At 39.4% G+C, this 19,516-nt stretch overlaps 1 protein-coding gene across 1 annotated transcript; it reads right to left on the bottom strand.

Annotated features, from left to right (window-relative positions):
* Positions 1 to 5,204: 5,204 nt before the first annotated feature.
* LOC106552536 (perilipin-3) lies at positions 5,205 to 17,134 on the bottom strand. Its single transcript, XM_014070843.2, has 6 exons — positions 16,966 to 17,134; positions 14,376 to 14,458; positions 12,283 to 12,535; positions 9,832 to 10,019; positions 6,430 to 6,558; positions 5,205 to 5,848 (listed from the first exon to the last, which is right to left on the bottom strand). Exons 1-6 carry the CDS (start codon positions 17,033 to 17,035, stop codon positions 5,498 to 5,500), a joined length of 1,074 nt encoding a protein of 357 aa, XP_013926318.2. The 5' UTR covers positions 17,036 to 17,134; the 3' UTR covers positions 5,205 to 5,497.
* Between the last annotated feature and the right edge of the window lie 2,382 nt (positions 17,135 to 19,516).

Raw genomic sequence — 19,516 nt, 5'->3', positions numbered from 1 at the left:
AAAACATCAAAAGAGTTAGCTGACAATTTATACAATCCACAAACGGAATGCTCAAAATCTCATTAATCTTTTCAACTGTGGCGAGGGATGCAAAAAAGAAAAAAAATAGCAATGAAATCACCGGACTGTTTTCCTTTGGTTTATAAATCAAATAAAGAACTTTAAGTATATATATGCCAAAGAAAAAAAAATGGATGAACCCAAGTAAAGATCCTCAACAACTGCCATAAATTAATTAGCAAAATACTTTTGTGTAAATTTAAACAAAGAAAAACTGGAGCAAAAAAGATTGTAACATTTTATGAAGTTATACTTTTTTGGAGCAATCTGCAATTATAAACACTTAAATCATTTTGTATTTCTGAAAGCCAATTAGGTTGTATCTTTGGGACTCCAATTAAAATATCCTCACCACCCTCCAATCCTTCCGCGCCGCTTTGAAGATCTGGCTGTCCCGGCTGGCCTGGGGTTAAGATTCCAACCCCATCCGAATTGTGTGACTGTTGTGCTCTCTTTTAATATGTTGTATTGTTTCCATATTTGAATACTGTTTGTCTTCCCCCCCCTCCCTTTTTGAATTGTGAGCCGCCCTGAGTCCCCCCAGGGAAAAGGGTGGCATACAAATAAAGGAAAATGAAAATGAAATGAATGAAATGATTTACCAAAGCCAATGGATAACACTTACAAAAAGGATTCAATTCTGCAACATAAATCTGAATCAAAAAAGGACTAAGTAAATGTATAAATCAACCAACGAAATAACTTTGGACATTTTGCTTTTAGCTTCGACCCTTGATGGAAAAGGCCGTGGGAGGTTGCAGACATGAACTTCCTTGGATTTTGAAATTCCAAATTAGTTCGACAAGTTGTTCCTATATCTTGATACATTTTAATCATATCTACAAATCAGGATCGTCCCCAAGACCAATAATTGCCCTCCGGCATTTGGAAGTAGCATTCTCCTTTGCTAATTTCATCAACAACTTCATCTGAGCCTCAGAATTATCTATTTGTTGTTTTAAAGCATCCTGCAATCTGTTAACAAAACCAGGATATGGTTCAGTAGCCTTTTTGCCTGATATTATAGAAGGGCTGAGGCTTGCCATAAACCTGCACAGGCTCTTCCTGAAGAGGGGAAGGTAGGGGGAGGGAAGCGGCAGGCACAAAGAAAACAGATTTTTCCTGACCAGCAGTACAGTCAAAGTTTGTGTGTAAAGCGGGGCAAAGAAGGATAGAAGAAAAGCAATCCTTTAAGCCAATTACTTCATGATCTCGTGGAATCAATTTAGGCAGACAGACAGAAAACATATCTTCTTTTTCCCCCCTCCTCTTTTGCTAATTGCTCCTCTGACTATGGAGAAGCAGAAGAATTAACTTCTCTGTGAGGAGCTGAAAGTCCAATTAAATATGATTTGGGGGGAAGAATTTTTACTTGCTCACAATCAGATGAAGGCTCTATGGTCAATTGATGTTCTGCCAAAACTTTAGAGCCAATTTTTTTCCACTGCATGACGGCACTGAAACCATAGTTGTAAGATCTCTACTGGGGCTCTGGGTTCAAGATGTAAAGTTTGCCCTATTTTTTTCCCAGTCACGTAAATTAAGCGTTCCCAGTTCGGGGTACCAAAAATATTCCCTTGTGAATCCAGAAGGCTATCCCAGCCAAGGTTGAATCTCACCTAACTCCCTGATACGGCCTGTCTCTGCTCAGTGAGATCATGGGCTAGAAGATAACTGGCTACTTGAGATCATGGTTGTAATGCGCATAACCCACATCTGATTCTCCTAATTAGATGAGCTTGTACGTATCCGAGATAACCAGCTACTGAGATCACGGTAACTTACTACGGATGTCTTTACATAGCCTTACCTCTATTCCTTCAAGTATGTACTGGATAGCCTAATCCAGCTGGCAGGTTTAACTGTAGATAGACAGAAATGGAAGATAAAGCAGCAAACAGCTACTGTATATACTCAAGTATAAGCCTAGTTTTTCAGCCCACTTTTTGAGCTGAAAAAAGCCGCCTCGGCTTATACTCGAGTCAGTGAAAAATTTGCTCGAAATGGAGGAGAAAAAGGGGCGGGGCCATGCCGCTGGGTGACGCTCGTGAATGGCCCAGCGCCCCTGAGTTTCCCCTCCCTCTGTGTCAGTTTGTCGCGCAGCGTGCACCGCACCATCCACCCTCCTCAAGTTCTAATGTAATGCAGGGCTATCTTACGATTCCCCTTCCTCCCCCTCCTGCCGCTCTGCAACGATGTCCCACCTCTTCCTTGTTATGGCAAGCAGCCACATAGCGATGTCCCACCTCCTCTGGTACAGTGATCCAATGATAGGAATCACTGTGCCGTGTGTCATAGGAGGCGGGATATCATCATCACAGCGGGACATCAGCATCATGAGGTGAGTGAAGTATTTCATTGAATACACCGGTATTGTGTGATAATAATTTGTTATGCAGAGCAAATTTTTACAATGGCTACTGTATATTTAATGGGCACAGGCAGGCTGTATATGTTATTCAATGGGCAATGGCATTATTGGTATCTATTTTTATTTTTGAAATTTATCGGTAGCTGCTGCATTTCCCACCCTAGGCTTATACTCGAGTCAATAACTTTTCCAGTTTTTTATGGTAAAATTAGGTGCCTCGGCTTATATTCGGGTCGGCCTATACTCGAGTATATACGGTATACTAAATAGATTTTAACTATTCCCTCCCCTATTTCATGATATTCTGGTTGCCAGAGGCCTGAATTCCAGGATGTGGCCTAGATCAGTGGTCACCAACTGGTGGTCTGTGAGAAAATTTTGGTCTGCAGAGAAATCTTTGCATTTCTCTCGAGGAGCCCAGGGACAGGATGGGGTCTTTCAGGCAGTTAGCTTGGCTGCCTGTAAGCGGAGAGAAGTGGCCAAGGGTCAACCCTACCATTGGTGTCCATTGCGGATGCTAGATCGCCCCTTGCAAACTCTCATCACTTGAGGAGTGCTCGCTGAAGTGGCGTGGGAAACTTCGGCCGGGCTCATCAAGACGAGTTTGCAGGGGGCGATTTAGCGACCGCAATGGACATCAAAGGTAGGGTTGACTCCAGCTGCTTTTCTCTGCTGTAGTGCTTCCCGGACGGGGTTTACCGCTCTGAGCCCCAAGCAGCAGGAGACAAAGGCTGCCTTGGCGCCATCAGTTGGTGCGCTTGGCTCTCGCACCTTCCAGCCATTGCCATCATCACTTCGGGGCGCTTGCCCGCCCCCCCTACAGTACCATTACCTTGTACCGGTGAGGGCTGCACTCCTGTTTGCACCCTGCACCATCTGCAAAGATGGATGTTGCACGTGCCATCTCCTATGGCGGAGATCTCCAGGCCCGCCACGGTTCGGTCCCATATTCCAGAGCTGTAGTAGTCACAGGATTGGCCCTTTGGTCATCTAGGAGCAGCTCCTCAACTTCTTCAGGGAAGCTCCCCAGCAGGCCAGTGCCCCCGGGTGAAGGAGATGTTCCGGGATGATCAAAGGGCCAATCCTGTAACTACTACAGCTCTGGAATATGAGACCAACTTCCCCACCAATGTCAGCAAGCCACGTCAGTCTGCCAGTCTTCGTTTCCCTTCACTCAGATTGATCAAACCTCTTGAGATAAGAAACACAAACGGTTTCCAGGTTGTGTGCCTGGACTAGGCCCCTTCTCTCAGGCCTCCCACCCAGAGGCCTCGTAGAAGCAGATAGGTAGGCCCGGCTGAGCCAGTGATCCGTCAGATCTATAATTATGGATTTGGTGGTCCCCGAGGGCCAAAAGGTTAGAGACCCCTGGCCCAGATAATTTTAAAGGGACCCTCTCTCTCCTTTTTGGTGTACAGTGCAGCCTGGGCAATGGGGAGAGGCAATTGGGCTTCCTGAACTATTTTAGGCAGATTTTTTTTCAAGAACCATTAGCCCATTCTGAAGGCCTTTTCTTGTTTGAGGCAAGAAATTAAGATATTATTCTTTAATTGGGACTATTATTGCCATAACATATTATTTTCCCATCCAGATAGTCCGGTAACCCACACCCAGGACATTACTGCATCTCTAATTTTCTTTATTGTTTTGTTGCTGCTAGTTTGATTCACTTGGCATTAAAGGGAGAAATGGTTTGACTCCCCAAGTCAAAAGTAATGGTTGTCTATAATTTATTGAGCATCTCCTCAATGCAGCAGCCACATTAATTCTGTTGTTTCACCCTCCAATTTTCTCTTAATTTCTCTTTTTGGCCTTTTAGACTTATATTTCTTCCTTGTCCCTGAAAACCACCTCTAAATCCTCCTCACCCACCTTTTTTTTACAAAAATCTCTATCACCTGCACTTTTTTGATGTAAGGCTTGAGCAAGAACCCAATTCTTTTCTCTCCTTCCATTTGGTTCTTTCCAAAATTTTATTTCAATTAGTATATACTTTATAAGCTATGTCTAATAATTCTGAGATTGGGTACATGAGGTGAGTCTGACCTCAGTAAACCTTTATAAAGTTTCGACTCCAGACTGACCTCAGTGAAACAATGAATTAAACTATTTTGGGGCAGTTGGGTTTTTGATAGATCTGCATACATACAGAGAAAGATCCTTTTGAGAGGCTGCTTCTGAAATTGCATGCAAGAATGAATCAAACAACATATTTTAAGTCTTAAATGGAATTTCTTAATAAATTGCAACCTTCAAGAATTGAATACAAAGTTGTATCATGGACTCACAAAGTGGCCAACCTTTGTAAAATCAGTGTGTGTGTGTGCCGGGGGGGGGGGGGGGGGAGAGGGGAGGCCATCCAAAAATCTTGTGCCAGGGAATTGTAAGAAAGTAACCAATCTGCTATTACTAAGGCCAGCTGCTATTACTAAGGCCAGCTGCCAAAAATCAAAATGAACACAAAATGTAGACCAGTTGGATTCATAAGACATATTAATCCATATACTTTAGTTATTGAGTTAAAATAGATAGCTTCACCTATGTTATTTAAGGCCAAATCAACCAAGTCATATTAAAGCTTGGCATGATTTGAGAAGTTATCAATTCCTGTTGTATAACAATGGCCTCAAATGGTTTGGGACCAGATCAAATACTAGAACCAGCTACTTCAAGCTGTCACTTATGACATGCTACATTGCCACATCACAGCTGTTTAACTGCAATTTTATTTGTGTAAACAAAATGTACAAATGCCTCTACGTATTAAAATCTTAGATTTCTATAGAAATTAAAATTCTTAAGTTATACAGTTGAATATTTGACTAGTAATCAACATAAAGTACACTTACAACTATATAATATTAAAAGAATCATGCATATTATGGAAGTGGTTAATAATTACTTTAAACAGGTCAACCCATTTATTAATTTCTCTCCTTCTCTAAGAGCCTTGCTACTTAAGCCTTGTCCAAGGAATGCTTCTGTTGAAGACACCAGTTCTCAATATTATTAATAGTAAGGAATTAATATACTAATTCTATTTCATGGATTATTAATAATACAGAACTAATATATTTGATTGTATTTTATGGCTTCCTCTGCTAGAATCAGAGGACAATAGGGTCCATCTACCCCTGGCAGACAAATGTATTCAGCTATATATTCCATGACTTCATGCAGAGCCTTCCTGGCCTTGTTAATCTTCTCTGGGGTCTCTCTCAGGAAGCCACTGGGAAGATCCTGGAAGGATGTGGCAGTAGAGAGGACAGCTTGTAGCTCTTTTAAATCACACAGAGCCTGTTGGATTTTTTCTTGAAGATGTTTAGGAAGGGTCTGCATGTTAGTTAAGACATTCTGGCAGACTTCCTGAATCTTCTGTGCAACCTTGTAGGATGTGGTTAGAGTACGGGATTCCATCTGTTATGAAACAAACAAACAAAAAAGATGTTAATTGTACATATTCATCTATGAGATTATCTGAAGGGAGGAAGGGGTGAATAGAGACAGAGAGAGAGACAGAGACATAGGGCAACTGAATATTCTGGTTTATGCATGGAGACACCATTGTTTATTGCTGTTCCTCCGATTTCAGCCATATAGTACATGCCAGGTGGCAGAATTCAAATGTCCTGCCTCTTTTCTTTCTCACACAATTTTCTGTATGTTGTATATGTTCTGTAAAATATCTTTGAACCAGCTCTTCGTCTGAGCTTTTTCATATATCCTGAGAAACACACCAAATGTTTTCTTCTGGTGCTGGGTATAATTTTTGCATAAATACATAGTTTGTTTAATAATGTTGCAGGACCCAATCTGGGTCAGTCACTGGAAATAGAGGTTTTGTCTGTTTAATAATCAATAATAATTACTGAATAAAACATAATTGGCCAGGTTTATCCAGTACATCATTGTCAAGGCACAATCTTCACTGAGCAATGGCCATTCCCTATTTTTTTGTATCTTCAAAAGATGAAACATTCTCATGCTGAGATACCTACCTCTGCCTGCTTTTCTTCACTACTCTGATCCTGCTTAGGTTGACCCTTGTACCATTCCTTCCACATTTGGTACATCTTTTCTTGACCTTTGTGAACTTTGTAGTCCAATTCCTCCTTGGTATATTTTAGCTACAATAAAGCAAAAAAAGAAAAAGAAAAGAAAAGTCATGCACTGCAAGCCTAGTGTTTTGTGTTTGGCACCATAATATAGTTTTGGCTCAGAGGCTGCAGCTATTCATTCCCTACTCATATCATGAGAGCTGCAGTGGCACAGTGGTTGGAATGCAGTACTGCAGGCTATTACTGCCGGCTGCTTGCAATTTGCCAGTTTGAATCTCACCAGCTCAAGGTTAACTCAACCTTCCATCCTTCCGAAGTTGGTAAATGAGGACCCAGATTGTTGTGGGCGATATGCTGACTCTGTAAACTGCTTAGAGAGGGCTGTAAAGCACTATGAAGTGGTATATAAGTCTAAGTGCTATTACCATCTTTAGTTATCCAGAAAAATGTCTTAAGGAACTAAATAAAGTACAGTATTCAGGAAGTACAGGTAGTCCTTGACCTACAACCATTCATTTAGTGCCTGTTCAAAGTTACAATAGCACTGAAAATAATCACCACCCACTCTATAAATTTGTAAGTACTTCCATCTCTGTTTAATCCAAGTAGGTATCAATTTAGAAACACCACTGGGATCAAAGTTTCTGTGGCTAAGTAAGGTGATTGTTAAGTGAATCATACCTGATTTTACAATCTTTTTTTTTGCCATGGTTAACTGAATCACTGCAATTGTTAAGTGAATCACATGATCATTAAGCAAATCTAGCTTCCCCCACTGACTTTGCTTCTCAGAAGATGGCTGGGAAGATTGCAAATGGCAAACACGTGATCTGGGTGCTGGAACCATCATAGGTGCATGTCAATTGCCAGGTGCCTGAATTTCAATCACGATTGTGAGGATGCCGCAATGATTGCAAGTGTGAGGACTGGGTGTAGATCACTTTTTTAACCAAAGAAAATATTTTTGTCTAGCTTTGTTCCTATTTGGAGACCACATTGGACTTTTTGCTTGAAACGGAAAGGCATGAAACTTTAAGCTTGCCACTTACTGATTGTTTATACTATTGAGAACTGTTTATAATTATAGAAATGTTGTGTGTTTCTAATCTTAGAGTAAGAGGCCACAGTGACATATTAATCTTAGAGTAAAAGTAAGAGGCTAATTTTCTACCTGTATCTGAACGTCAGACGTTACTCATGTTTTTTTCTTGGTTTTTTGCACTCATAAGTTTGGCTTTTTTCTGAATAATTCTTTCCCTAGGATTCTATGATTCTCCAATTCCTTTTGTTTCTTTACATTTTATCTTTTATTGAAATTTAATAGTTTTTTTAAAAAGAATTTCCCCTCAACAGACAAAAGAAGATGGAACCAAAGTGCACAATCAGCTGGGCATTTTCTCTTCATTACAGAACTGCCATAGCCTTTGACATTACCATTAATAAACGAGACTCATTTTGGCCTGGGAACTTCAGAGAGCATTGCTAGTGAACAAAGTAGATGTAGTGAATATTGGGGGGAGGGGGGTAAGTTGGGCAGAGGATTAAAGGAACAGATTGGAACTTCAAGCCTTGCAGATGCTTAAACACCCATCTCACCCTTTAAAATCCCTCCAGTGGGAGAAAATACTTAAATCTCTTTTAGGTTTGGATGATCATTTCACTCCTCAAACCCCATAAATGACTCCCCAAAAATGGTATGGTATGTCCATCCTCATTCCAGTACTATGTGGATTGCAAATATAATTTGGGACTTGTCATCTGTCCTGGGGCCATTGATTTACCTAGATCTCTTAGAATTGAATTGTGCCTATTTTTCTTTACAGTAGTGAAATTCACTAAAACAGTCTCAACTTGGTATCTGGAAAGTATCTTATACACATCTATCATCATCTCCTAGACATGGCCAAATTAGAAAAGCTGGAAAACTATTTTTGGAAGAGCCCTTCAAAAGTTTCTACCAATATTTCTGCCTATTCCTACATAGAACTCAGACCATTAAAATGTACTAAAGTTGTGTGAAGAGTTCCAAGCAACCAATTATACTGAAGTTAGATTAACTAGCAATATGGAACTCATTTCAACACTGCTTTCTTAATCAAAAAGTCACCTGCTTGGATTTGCCATTAATTCTTCCAGGTGAGTATTCTGTTCCACTCACTTAAGAACAGAGCATACATTAAGTCACTGCATTACATTGTTGCATGACTTCTTATTCAAAAGGAAGACTCTTTCTGCAATCAAATGCAATTCTGTAATCATAAAGATATATTTTCTTGCTTCACAACCAAAATGGCCATGCCAAATGGAGAAGAAGCTGTATAATTACAATCTAGCACATCTGGAAAGCATCAAATTGGGGAAAGTAGCAGAATTTTATTTACAAATGAAAAGCTTGAATCCACATGAAGTTAAGAAGGAAGAACCTATGTAAAAAAAATTAGCAGATTTGCTAGAATACTAGAAAATGGTGATGTTTTTCCCCTTAATAAAATATAGAAACAACTTAACACATTCTGAATCTGGTTAATGGATAATGTAGGTCAGTGTTTCCCAATCTTGGAAACTTTGATTTGTCCTGATTTCAACTATAATTCTTAGCAAAGACCATATTGTCTGGGAGTTAAAGTCCACACATCTTCAATGTTAAGAAAGATTGCTGTAGGTAGACTGTTGAGCAAGAGTGGAAGTGAAATATACAATGCAAAATCTCTAAAAACCACACAGCTGGCAGACTACCTGGTTAATATATATATTGTGCAAAACCCTTATTTTTAGACCAAATCGAAATCCACTTAACTCAATCCAGCTGCTCATTAGTCTTTTACCAATGGTAGAACAAGATTTGAACACAAATATTTATATCCTGTCTTTATCATTTTCATAAATAACTCAAGGCCGTGAACAAACCCAATACTTCCTTCTATTTTCCCCACAACCAGCACCCTGTGAGATGGATTGGGCTGAGAGTGTGTGCGGCCCAAAGTGATTCAGCCAAATGAGTAGTTATTACAGTTAGGTTATTGTAACTATCAATCATCATCTGCCCAATTTATCTTTTAATATATTTTAAATCAAATATCTTTTAAGAGTTTTGCTATGTATATTACATGTCAGCTTCTTCAATAACAACTCTTTGAACCTGCAAGTTACTCTATAGAAAGCATTCTGCCTCCAGTCTATGTCTGAATCAATGTCCCTGGGTTCAGCTTCTTGGAATGTTTGCTAAAGAGACCATTCAGCATGTTATATGTTCCAACAAGGATGCTGTCTCTCGCCCAAGGTCCGACTATTCACCCTTTCTTTTATTTCCCAAACATAACATGGAATAATTGAGTTTCTTACCATGTAAAAGAGCTGTTCAAGATGGAACAATGCCTGCTGTGCACCAAATTTGATCTTTATGACAGAATGCTGATAGGCTCGACTACAGAGTTTGATTGACAAGGAACCCAGGCGACTGTAGTAACTTGGCTCTTCTTTCTGTTTTTCAAGAAAGGCTGCTCCCGAGCAGTCCGAAAATGCAATGGCAACTAAACAAACAACAATCAAATCAAGAGAGATCCCCATTCACAATACCTGAGCTAATATTATCAGTCAGTTTATTTTACAAATAACATTCCTCCAATTAAGTTTCTGAGAAATTTTAACTAATAGCCACTTTATTCCTCAAATAAATATGCTTTGGTTAAGCTTTGGGAAAATCTAGGCTACACTTATGTATAACTAAAAAAAAGATTTCAACCCCTCTTCCTCATTGTTAATAATATTTAATTGGGGAAGGGAGGGGAATATTTTAGCATATGTAGTGCAATTTGGTGAGGACTCACAAAAAGGGATCAGCTTTGTCCCAGACTCACTGCCCCCCACAGTACTAAGCTATATTAAATTTTTAGTAGTGCATGTTGTGTGACACCAACCTTCATGGCATGTAAAAATAAGATCCATGGTTTATAGGTTGTATGAAACTCTTCAGTTAGACTTTGTGAAAGAGTGCAAGTTGTTAAAATACAACCCTCTTTGACTAGGTATATACATTTGATCAACAAATAAATTGATCTGTACCAGGCTCCATATCAATAATCTGCCACCATTAGGGCAGTGTTTCTCAACCTCAGTAACTGTTAAGATGTGTGGTCTCTAACTCCCAGAATTCTGTGGGATGCTGGCTGGGGAATTCTGGGAATTGGAGTATGCAATTATAAAAGTTGCTGAGGTTAAGGAACCCTGCTTTAAAATGATCTTCCTAAAGTCAGAGTAGAGTAAAGCATTTTTGTGATCTTACACCAGCCTGTTATGACCTTCAAATTTTTAGATTGGTTGAATCAGAAATTCCCAATAGGCCACCAATTTCCTCTGCACAAGAATACCAGAAGGAAATCAGCTGGGCCTGATCTACACGGAGACTACTATTTTATTTTGGCTTTGAAGAATTGTTCGCTCTCTCCCTTTACCCACTCTCCTTCCCTAGCCATTAGTTTTAATTTATTGCTTAAAGGGACAGAAAGACCCATGTCTTTCATTTAGGTTAGGAGAAAATAATAAGCCTTCAATAGTCTCCACAGCAGAGTAGAAATAACAGATACCCTTTTCACAACCTTCAACCTAATCTTTGCATATGTCTTAAAATCAGCTGTAGCAAGGAGGATCAGTTGGAAAGAGCAGCCATCGGAGGATAGAGGGATTTGGAAGAAAAATTAAATGTGACCTAATTTTAAAGAAAGTAAAATTGGGTCGCATTTTAGCAAACAAAAGTACAGGCTTATCAATCTTATAAATTCTATTCAGGAGCATATGGATTGGATCACTGAATTTGATTCTTAGAATACTTTATCCTGCAATGAACTACATTTATCCATGCCTCTAGCTTTCCTAGTTCGTTTTTATAGAACTGATTGAGAGCACACAGCTTCCCTTACAAATTTCGTCTTCTCCTCTGTCTATTCTATTTCCTGTCAATGCTGCAGACTGCATATCCTCTGGCACACAGATTAGTCTTTTGCTGGAGATGCAGTATAGGTAGTCCTCGACTTACAACACTTCATTTAGTGACAGTTAAAAGTTACAATGGCACTGAAAAAAGGGACTTATTACTGTTTTCACACTCATGACCATTGCAGCATTCCCATGGTCATGTAATCAAAATTCAGATACTTGGCAATTGATTCATATTTATGACTGTCCAGTGTCTGGGGGACATGTCATCACCTTTTGTGACCTTCTGAGAAGCAAAGTCAATGGAGAAGCCAGATTCACTTAACAATGTGGTGGCTAACCTAACAACTGCAATGATTCACTTTATAACAGTGGCAAGAAAAGTCATAAAATAGGGCAAAGCTCACTTAACAACTTTCTCACTTAGCAACAGAAAGTTTGGGCTCAATTGTGGTCGCAACCTGAGGACTACCTATATAAGCAGCTTAATCCTAAATAAGGTCATTCAGTTCCTCTATATTGGCTAGAATCACATACAATGGTGTTGGGTTAAGTCCTGGATGATCAATTATGGTTTGTTGAATAAGACAAAATTGCTGGCTTCTCACATCAGCTGGATCAAAACTAAGCAAATCTGCTTCTGATTTAACATACTCACTGACTAGCAGGAACTTTCTAGGCAAGAGATTTTCCCTGTCAGAATTAACAGCTTCCAATTTTAAGGAAAATGAGCTAGAAAATATAACATTCTATGAATTTAAAAAACATAGTATGGCTGTAAAAAATAAAATAAGTAAATAAATTTAGAGATCAAACGTATTACAATGGGGATAATCTAGAGAGGGAACTGCATAGTCTTACAAAATTCCTCATTCGTGATTGGCAGAAAGTGCTCTAGTAAGTCATCCGATTTGAAGATCATCTTGTCAAAACTACTGGCCATCATCTGTGCTAGGTTGATTTCCATCACAGTGTTCACAGCACTCCTCGCTGAACACAATGTCACTTCCACGCTCTCCGCAGCAGCTTCAATGCCTAAAACTAGCACGGTATCCATAATATCCTTTGCTTCAGTTAATTTGGTATAAATAGATTCAATGACATTTGTCATGATCTGGTGGTAAAAATCCAAAAACAGAACATATCACAGTGAACAATGATGAAAATCAACAGAATTAAGCACTAGCACATATACCCTCTCTACATTTGAGTTATATGTCATTGTTGCAGCCAATTTGAATTTGATTTGCTACGTTTGTTTTCAGTGCAACAATTAGCTTTAAAAAAACCAACAACCAGAAATATACAGGTAGTCCTCAACCTACAACCACAATTAAGTCCAAATTTCCATTAGCTAAGCAAGGCACTTAAGTAACTTTTGCCCCATTTTACATCTTTTTCTGCCACAATTGTTAAGCAAATCATACAGTTGTTAAATGAATCTGGCTCCCCCATTGACAATGATTGCCAGATGTCAGCTGGGAAGATTACAAATGATGGTTACATCACACACACACACACACACACTCTGCAACTGTCATATATACATGTCGGTTGACAAGCACCCACATTTTGATCATGCGACCATGGGGATGCTGCAACTGTCATTAAGTATGAAAACCACCTAAACTACTTTTTTCGGTGCCATTGTAACTTTGAATGGTCACTAAATGAATGGTTGTTAAGTCGAGGACTACCTGTGCACAAAATGAAACTGATTAGCGTATTCTAATAATACTGAGAAATGGGTCAGGGTAAGAAATGAAACATTCCAAAGGAAAAAAAAATCTTTTATTCTTGCAAATACCTGAAAATCAAATGGTTTGTAAATCTGGAACTCAATTACCCTACTAATAGAGGTAGTATAGTGATGCTGAACTTATGAAGTGCATGTCAAAGAGGACACATTTTGGGTAACACACCATTGTTCACCAACACCCAACAACTGTTCTCAAAGCACATGGTTTTCTCATGCAATTTTCTGAGGTCTTGGAAGATGCATGAGAATTGGGGGTGGGTGGGAATTGTCATGCAGCCTCAGGAGGTTGTGTGAGAGGCCATGCTCTTGCACAGCCTCTGGAGGCTCTAAAAATCATGGAAGAATCAGGCAGGTTTCAGAAGCCACAGAAGAGCATTTTACAAAACCTACAAAAGAAAAAAAAGAATGAAGGCAGGCCTCCTGTGATCCAGAGCTGCTTCAGATAGACCACAGAGGCAACAGAAAAACACTGGAGGTAAATGGCATATGGCAGATTCTGGGGAATCACATGTGATTGGAGTGTATTTTTTTCAAAATTAATATGTAAAAACTTGTTTCTTGTATGTGTGTGGCACACATAAGAATCCCTCTCTGAGAAAGAAATGGGCAATTCAGAAATGTGAATAAATAAATAAAAAAAATTAACCGTTTTCCAAAATTTTGACATGCCAAGAGTAAAAGTTTCACCATCACTGGACTCTACAATAGACCCTACTAAACAGGCTGTTTTGCATTTTTAAAAAGCACCAAGAGCATTATAAAATGCTTGCTGGAGGAGTCCTACTAGTGTAAAAATTTGGAAAGTGAAATATTTAAAGGAAAAAAGAAAATTTCGTTTATTTTTCTCCCACAGGAAGAAAAGATTGGTTGGCATTTCAGCATGGCATGGCTGGTACAGCACCTCCTGATAACAGTTGTGTCTGAAATCCATGCTTATGAAGCTGATCATTTACATCTTGTACTGACTATAGGAGAGAGGGAGAGGGAGGGAGGGAGAGCGAGAGAGAGAGATAGAGAGAGATTGATTGATTTGTGGTCTTCCAAGTCTTACTGAATTACAATGCTCTTCATCCTTCACATTACCTGTCCTAGGAACATTGGGAGTTATAATTAAATGAAATATAAAATGTCACATGTTGCTTACATGAATCTACACATATTGATAATATGATATTATGGAAGGTCAAGTGATTACCTGGTCCACTGTCTGGTGCATAATAGGAAATTTGTGCTGTAGCCTGTCAAGATTCCTACAGGCAAACAGATTTGCAATAGAAACTGTAAACAGTAAAGATGAAAGAAAGATTACTTAAAAGATTCCCAGTTATGTTCAACAACTGGATGTTACTTATATTTGGGTTTTAGGCTACTTAGCAATACAAAAAGCCTTTATTGTTTTATGCTGCTGTGTAATGATATAAAAGTTATCACATGAAGGTGGGATTACAATCCTATGCATTCATTTATGCATTCATTTAGGTGGTGGGATTCAGGGTCAGATTGCAGATTAAAAGTTGGAAGGGACCTTGTATGTCATCTAGTCCAAATCCCTCTCAAGCAGGAGACCCTACACCTGTGATGGCGAACTTGTGGCACATGTGCCACAGGTGGAATGCGGAGCCATTTCTGAGGGCACATGAGGCATTGTCCCATCAGCTTGAGAGTTCGGCTTTGATTTTTGGCTGTTTTTCTCCCTGCAGAGGCTTCAGGGAAGCCTCCTGAAGCCTCTGCAGGGCGAAAAACCATCCAATAGGAAAACCAGAAGTTTGGGAACGGACTTCCGGTTTGTGCGTTGTGCTGTTTTTCGCCCTCTGGAGGCTTCAGGAGGCTTCCCTGAAGCCTCCGGAGGGAGAAAAATAGCCCAAAGGGGCAACCCGGAACTCCATTCCCAAACTTGACATGACAATATTTCTAGCACCCTCCTTTAGAGAGCAACCACTAGCCTCATATATGGTACTTCAATGCTTCTCTAAAGGAGATATAATCTCACACCATAACTTCAGTGAAAGATCTTAGACCTAGTTCATATGCTGAGCTGTCCAAAAGAAAATTTTAATTCCAGAGAGTAGAAAGTAGGGAACTCAGTCTAGGAAAAGTTCTGGTTTCGCTTGGATTTTGAGTTAAATTGCTAGTTATAGATGAGAGGGGAGAATTTTACTAATCAGTAAAAATAGAAGATTCGCCCCCCCCCCTCAAATAATCAACCAAGATCTGAAACTATATTGCAATCAAATACTAATGTTTATCATTATTGGTCAATAATGATAAACAGTAAAACCAATTACTCAGGCAAGTGTAATTAATCAAAGAACCCATTCTTTCACACTTCCCCAAGCCTGCTGTCCAAACATTTGCACAAAGGAGAAGCTGATAGATACAAGGAAGGACATTATTACTTTTGCCAGAGACTCACACTAGAACCAATACATATGCTCATCTATGTCCTTCATGGATCACTCACTAAAACAAGCACAACCCCAGACCCTTCAAGCCCATGCCAAGGGCCAGCGCCCTCTATGAAACCACCTCTCTAAAACCTCATTTTCTCTGTAGCCACCCTCTTTGCTTTTGGGAATAAATAAATCTCCTTTCCTCACAGCTTCTCTGGATTTCATTCTGATTTGTTTTTGTGCAACCCCAACTCAAATTGGAACCTCAAATTATTCTCAGGAGTTCAAGAAAAAATTAATCCAGATAGTAGAAATCAGAGAACTCAATGTAAGAAAAGCTCTCATTTTTCTTGAATTTCTAGATAAATTTACAAATATACACATAGACATAATGCTAATTCAGGTCAGTTATTTTGCTGTTCAGATATTTGTTGAAGTAGGAGTGGAAGATTCTTGGAAGAAAATATGGATGAGCAGGTCAGTGGCTGGTTCCACACATATCATGGCATGTCTTACCTAATTATGGGTTAAATTACAGGTAGTCCTCGACTTACAGCAGTTCACTTAGTGACCATTAAAAGTTATAACATTACTGAAAGTGACTAATGAGCATTTTTCACAGTTATGACCATTGTAGCATCCCCATGGTCACACGATTCACATTTGGATACTTGACAACTGACTCACATTTATGATGGTTGCAGTGTCCTGGGGTGATTACTTTTTGCAACCTTCTAACAAGCTAAGTCAATCAGGAAACCAGATTCACTTAACAATTGTGTTACGAATTTAACAACTGCAGTGAGTCACTTAACAAATGTGGCAAGAAAAATCATACAATGGGGCCAAAACATACTTTAAAATTTCTCACATAACATAAATTTTGGGCTCAGTTGTGATAGTAAGTTGAGGACTACCTGTACTACCAGTAGTTGATTTATATGTAGATTATATTGAAGCATGAACCAGCAAACTGTATCTTAGATTAGTGTGATGTGCCAAGCAGTCAGTATATTTCTGCTAAGCCTTGCTTAGCAAGCCTGCTGGTCACAGTCTCCACATTTCAATGAATTGATTTCTAAAGAGGAAATATTTTGGCTGTAGAGAAGGCAAAACTATATTAATTCCACTGGTTTAGATAAGATGTGTTAGGTTTGAAAAATAAAATTAAGAGCTCAGGTTCACTTCCTAGACTTGCCCTGAGGAACCTTTGCAATCAAAGCTTTTTAAGAATCCTCAGTTACTGTTGGACTAGAAGTCCTCTATTCTCTACTTAATGGCTTACAGCATCTCAAAAGCCATACATTGCAAAAACCAAGCCAAAAAGACAAAGAATGGCATGGCAAAAAATAGAATAATTTGGAGTGAGCCTACCAGCTACGACCAATTACTTACGTTGAGGTTGAAATATGTCGAGAAGAGGCTCTGTGCTGCTTGCAATGTTCTTCACACCCGTCTCTGCCATCTCAAAGACTGTTTGGATAGCTGGATGAGACTGCTTGGCAAAATTATAGGTAGACGAAACCCACGCATAAGTAGAACTGATTAATGGCAGATCAGCAAACTTTTGGATGGCACACTAAGAAATAAGATACCATAGAGTCACCATCTTGCTGGATCCCAAAAGAACTCTAGATTGCAGAATTGCAATTAGATCACGTATTCGTGAAAGGCATACTTGTCAATGAAACTATGAGTCACACTGATATGTAAAACTGAATAAACAGTAAACTAGTTTGTTACTGTTTCTTTCTCACAAAATTATTGCACATTATTGTGAGCTTAAAAAACAGCACGATGCAAGAATGTCTTTAAGAAGCACAAAAGCTTTCCTCAACATTTTCTTTAGTTCCTTGATAGTTTTACTGTGACTAAAATAGGAGCCTGTGAGCCTGCAGCTCTTTGAAAATAATTCTATGAATTAGATTAGAAAACCCATGCTTTGTTCTATCCCTGTCACGTACAGTTTGACCCTAAATTGGTATCCTTGCTTCTTTCAGTATTGTCCACCTACCTCTTGATCATCTATAATCCTTACAGGCATTAACTCTGCTCCAGGAGAATACATGATGACAATAATGAGGAAGAGCGGCCAGCACTACAGAAAGACAAGATCTGATTCAGTCATCACACTAATACATCCAATTACATTACACACAATTTTAGCAGCTTTTGCAGAAGGCCAGCTAAATAAACATACCGACCCTACCCTCTACCTGTATTTAACCAGAGTTTATTCCAAACTTGATCTATTTACAATCACAAGGACATCTGGAGATCTCAGAGCAGGCTTCAGCGGTGAGAGCAAAAAGATTGTCTATTATAGAGAATATCTGTTTTCATACATTTAAGCTGTACTGTAATGTGATGTTTCTTTTGGGCTGACAAGCTATATTTATTCTTGCACTTTTTGCCAACTAGCTAACTATGGTTTATATAAATTATTCAGGTTTTGATTATGATTTACAAGTTAATGGTTCAGGTGTTTTTGACAAAAGCTCTCTATCATTTATGGCAGGGGTGTCCAACCTGGCAATTTTAAGACTTGTGGGCTTCAACTGCCAGAATTCCTCAACTAGCAATGCTGGCTAGGGGATTCTGGGAGTTGAAGTCCACAAGTCTTAAACTTGCCAGTTTTGGAGACCCCTGATCAGAGGTGGATTGCTGGCAGTTTGGCACGGTTCGGCAATATTGGTAGTGGCCCAGAGCATCTGGGAGCGAACCAGTACGGTGGCTCATTTGGCCCGCCCACCCAGGCCCTATACTTGTTTTTATGGCAAAAGGCAAATTGTGCACACTTGCACAGCATGTGGTGCCTGCGTGAGCCCCGACAATCAGCTGGTTGCTGCAGGGGCGGTTGATTGCGCACACATGCACAGCACGAGTCAGGTGTGTGCACAAATGGAATGCGCGTGTGCACAATCAGCAAACTGGTAGTGACAGTAAGTGCAACCCACCAGTGCTCCTGATCTATAGAAAAGGGGGGGAAAAAACACTTTTGGAACAACCTGTTTCCAAGACTATCCCCCCTCAGCAAAACAAATATTTCAACCCTGATTCTATGATTATCAGCTTAATGCAGCATAACTGTCTTTCAAAGTAATCAGAAATAGTTTGCATTTCTGAGCATTACAGGTAGTCTTCCACTTACCACAATTGAACCCCAAAGTTACCTTAAGTGAGAAATTTGTTACATGAGTTTTGCCTCATTTTCTTACTTTTCTTGTCAATTTTGTTAAGTGTATCACCATTTCTTAAATTAGAAACACAGTTAAGTGAACCTGGTTTCCCCACTGACTTCGCTTTTCAAATGATTGCAAAAGCTCTGGGACAGTGCAACCGACATAAATGTGAGTCAGTTGTCACACAATCAAATATAAATCATGTGGCCATGGGGATGCTGCAACGGTCATAAGTGTGGAAAACAGGCAAGTCAACTTTTTCGGTGCTGTTGAACTAAATGAACTGCTGTAAGTCAAAGCCTGGCTGTATTCACAGATGTATGCATTTCATTGCAGTTTTAAATTCAAATTGGAAAGACCTTTATGGAGGTCAGTTAATTCTCTAGCAGGGCCCTTCCTTTGCCACTGTAATCCGAGCAAAGAATTGCAGAGAACTCTAGGGTGATAACCGATTTGATTTAAACTGGTATTTCTGCTTTCCCTTAGGGGAATGATAAACAGCTCCACCCTTTCAATTTTGTAGACCAAGGATTTCTTCCATTGATGGAAACTAAAGCCATTCTATTCTAATAAAGTTGTCGTGCTGGGAACCCTTGAGGTTTGTGGACTTGCAACCTCCCACCCCCTCCCAAATAATCTAATCAGGAAATGCCGGTGAAACTGGGTGTGGCTCTGCTAATTTCTTAGTACAATAGCAATCTAGCCACTATTTCAGGCACTATTTTAAGGATAAACCAAATATTTCTGCAAAACAAGAAAAAAAA

This window comes from Thamnophis sirtalis, unplaced genomic scaffold, assembly GCF_051295495.1.
Source record: "Thamnophis sirtalis isolate CommonGarterSnake01/CBP01778 unplaced genomic scaffold, rThaSir2_p1.2 scaffold_5, whole genome shotgun sequence".
In the NCBI taxonomy this organism is placed as follows: Eukaryota; Metazoa; Chordata; class Lepidosauria; order Squamata; family Natricidae; genus Thamnophis; species Thamnophis sirtalis.
Note: the sequence above shows the minus strand (reverse complement) of the source record. Positions and strands in the feature narration are given on the sequence as shown.

Excerpts from the sequence above, each read along its gene's own strand:
- LOC106552536 (XM_014070843.2), bottom strand. The coding sequence starts at position 17,035 with ATGGCAGAGACGGGTGTGAAGAACATTGCAAGCAGCACAGAGCCTCTT. Across the intron at positions 10,020-12,282 it reads AATCACGAATGAGGAATTTT|TTGCCATTGCATTTTCGGAC; the intron begins GTAAGACTATGC and ends TTGTTTGTTTAG. Across the intron at positions 6,559-9,831 it reads TTGAACAGCTCTTTTACATG|CTAAAATATACCAAGGAGGA; the intron begins GTAAGAAACTCA and ends GCTTTATTGTAG.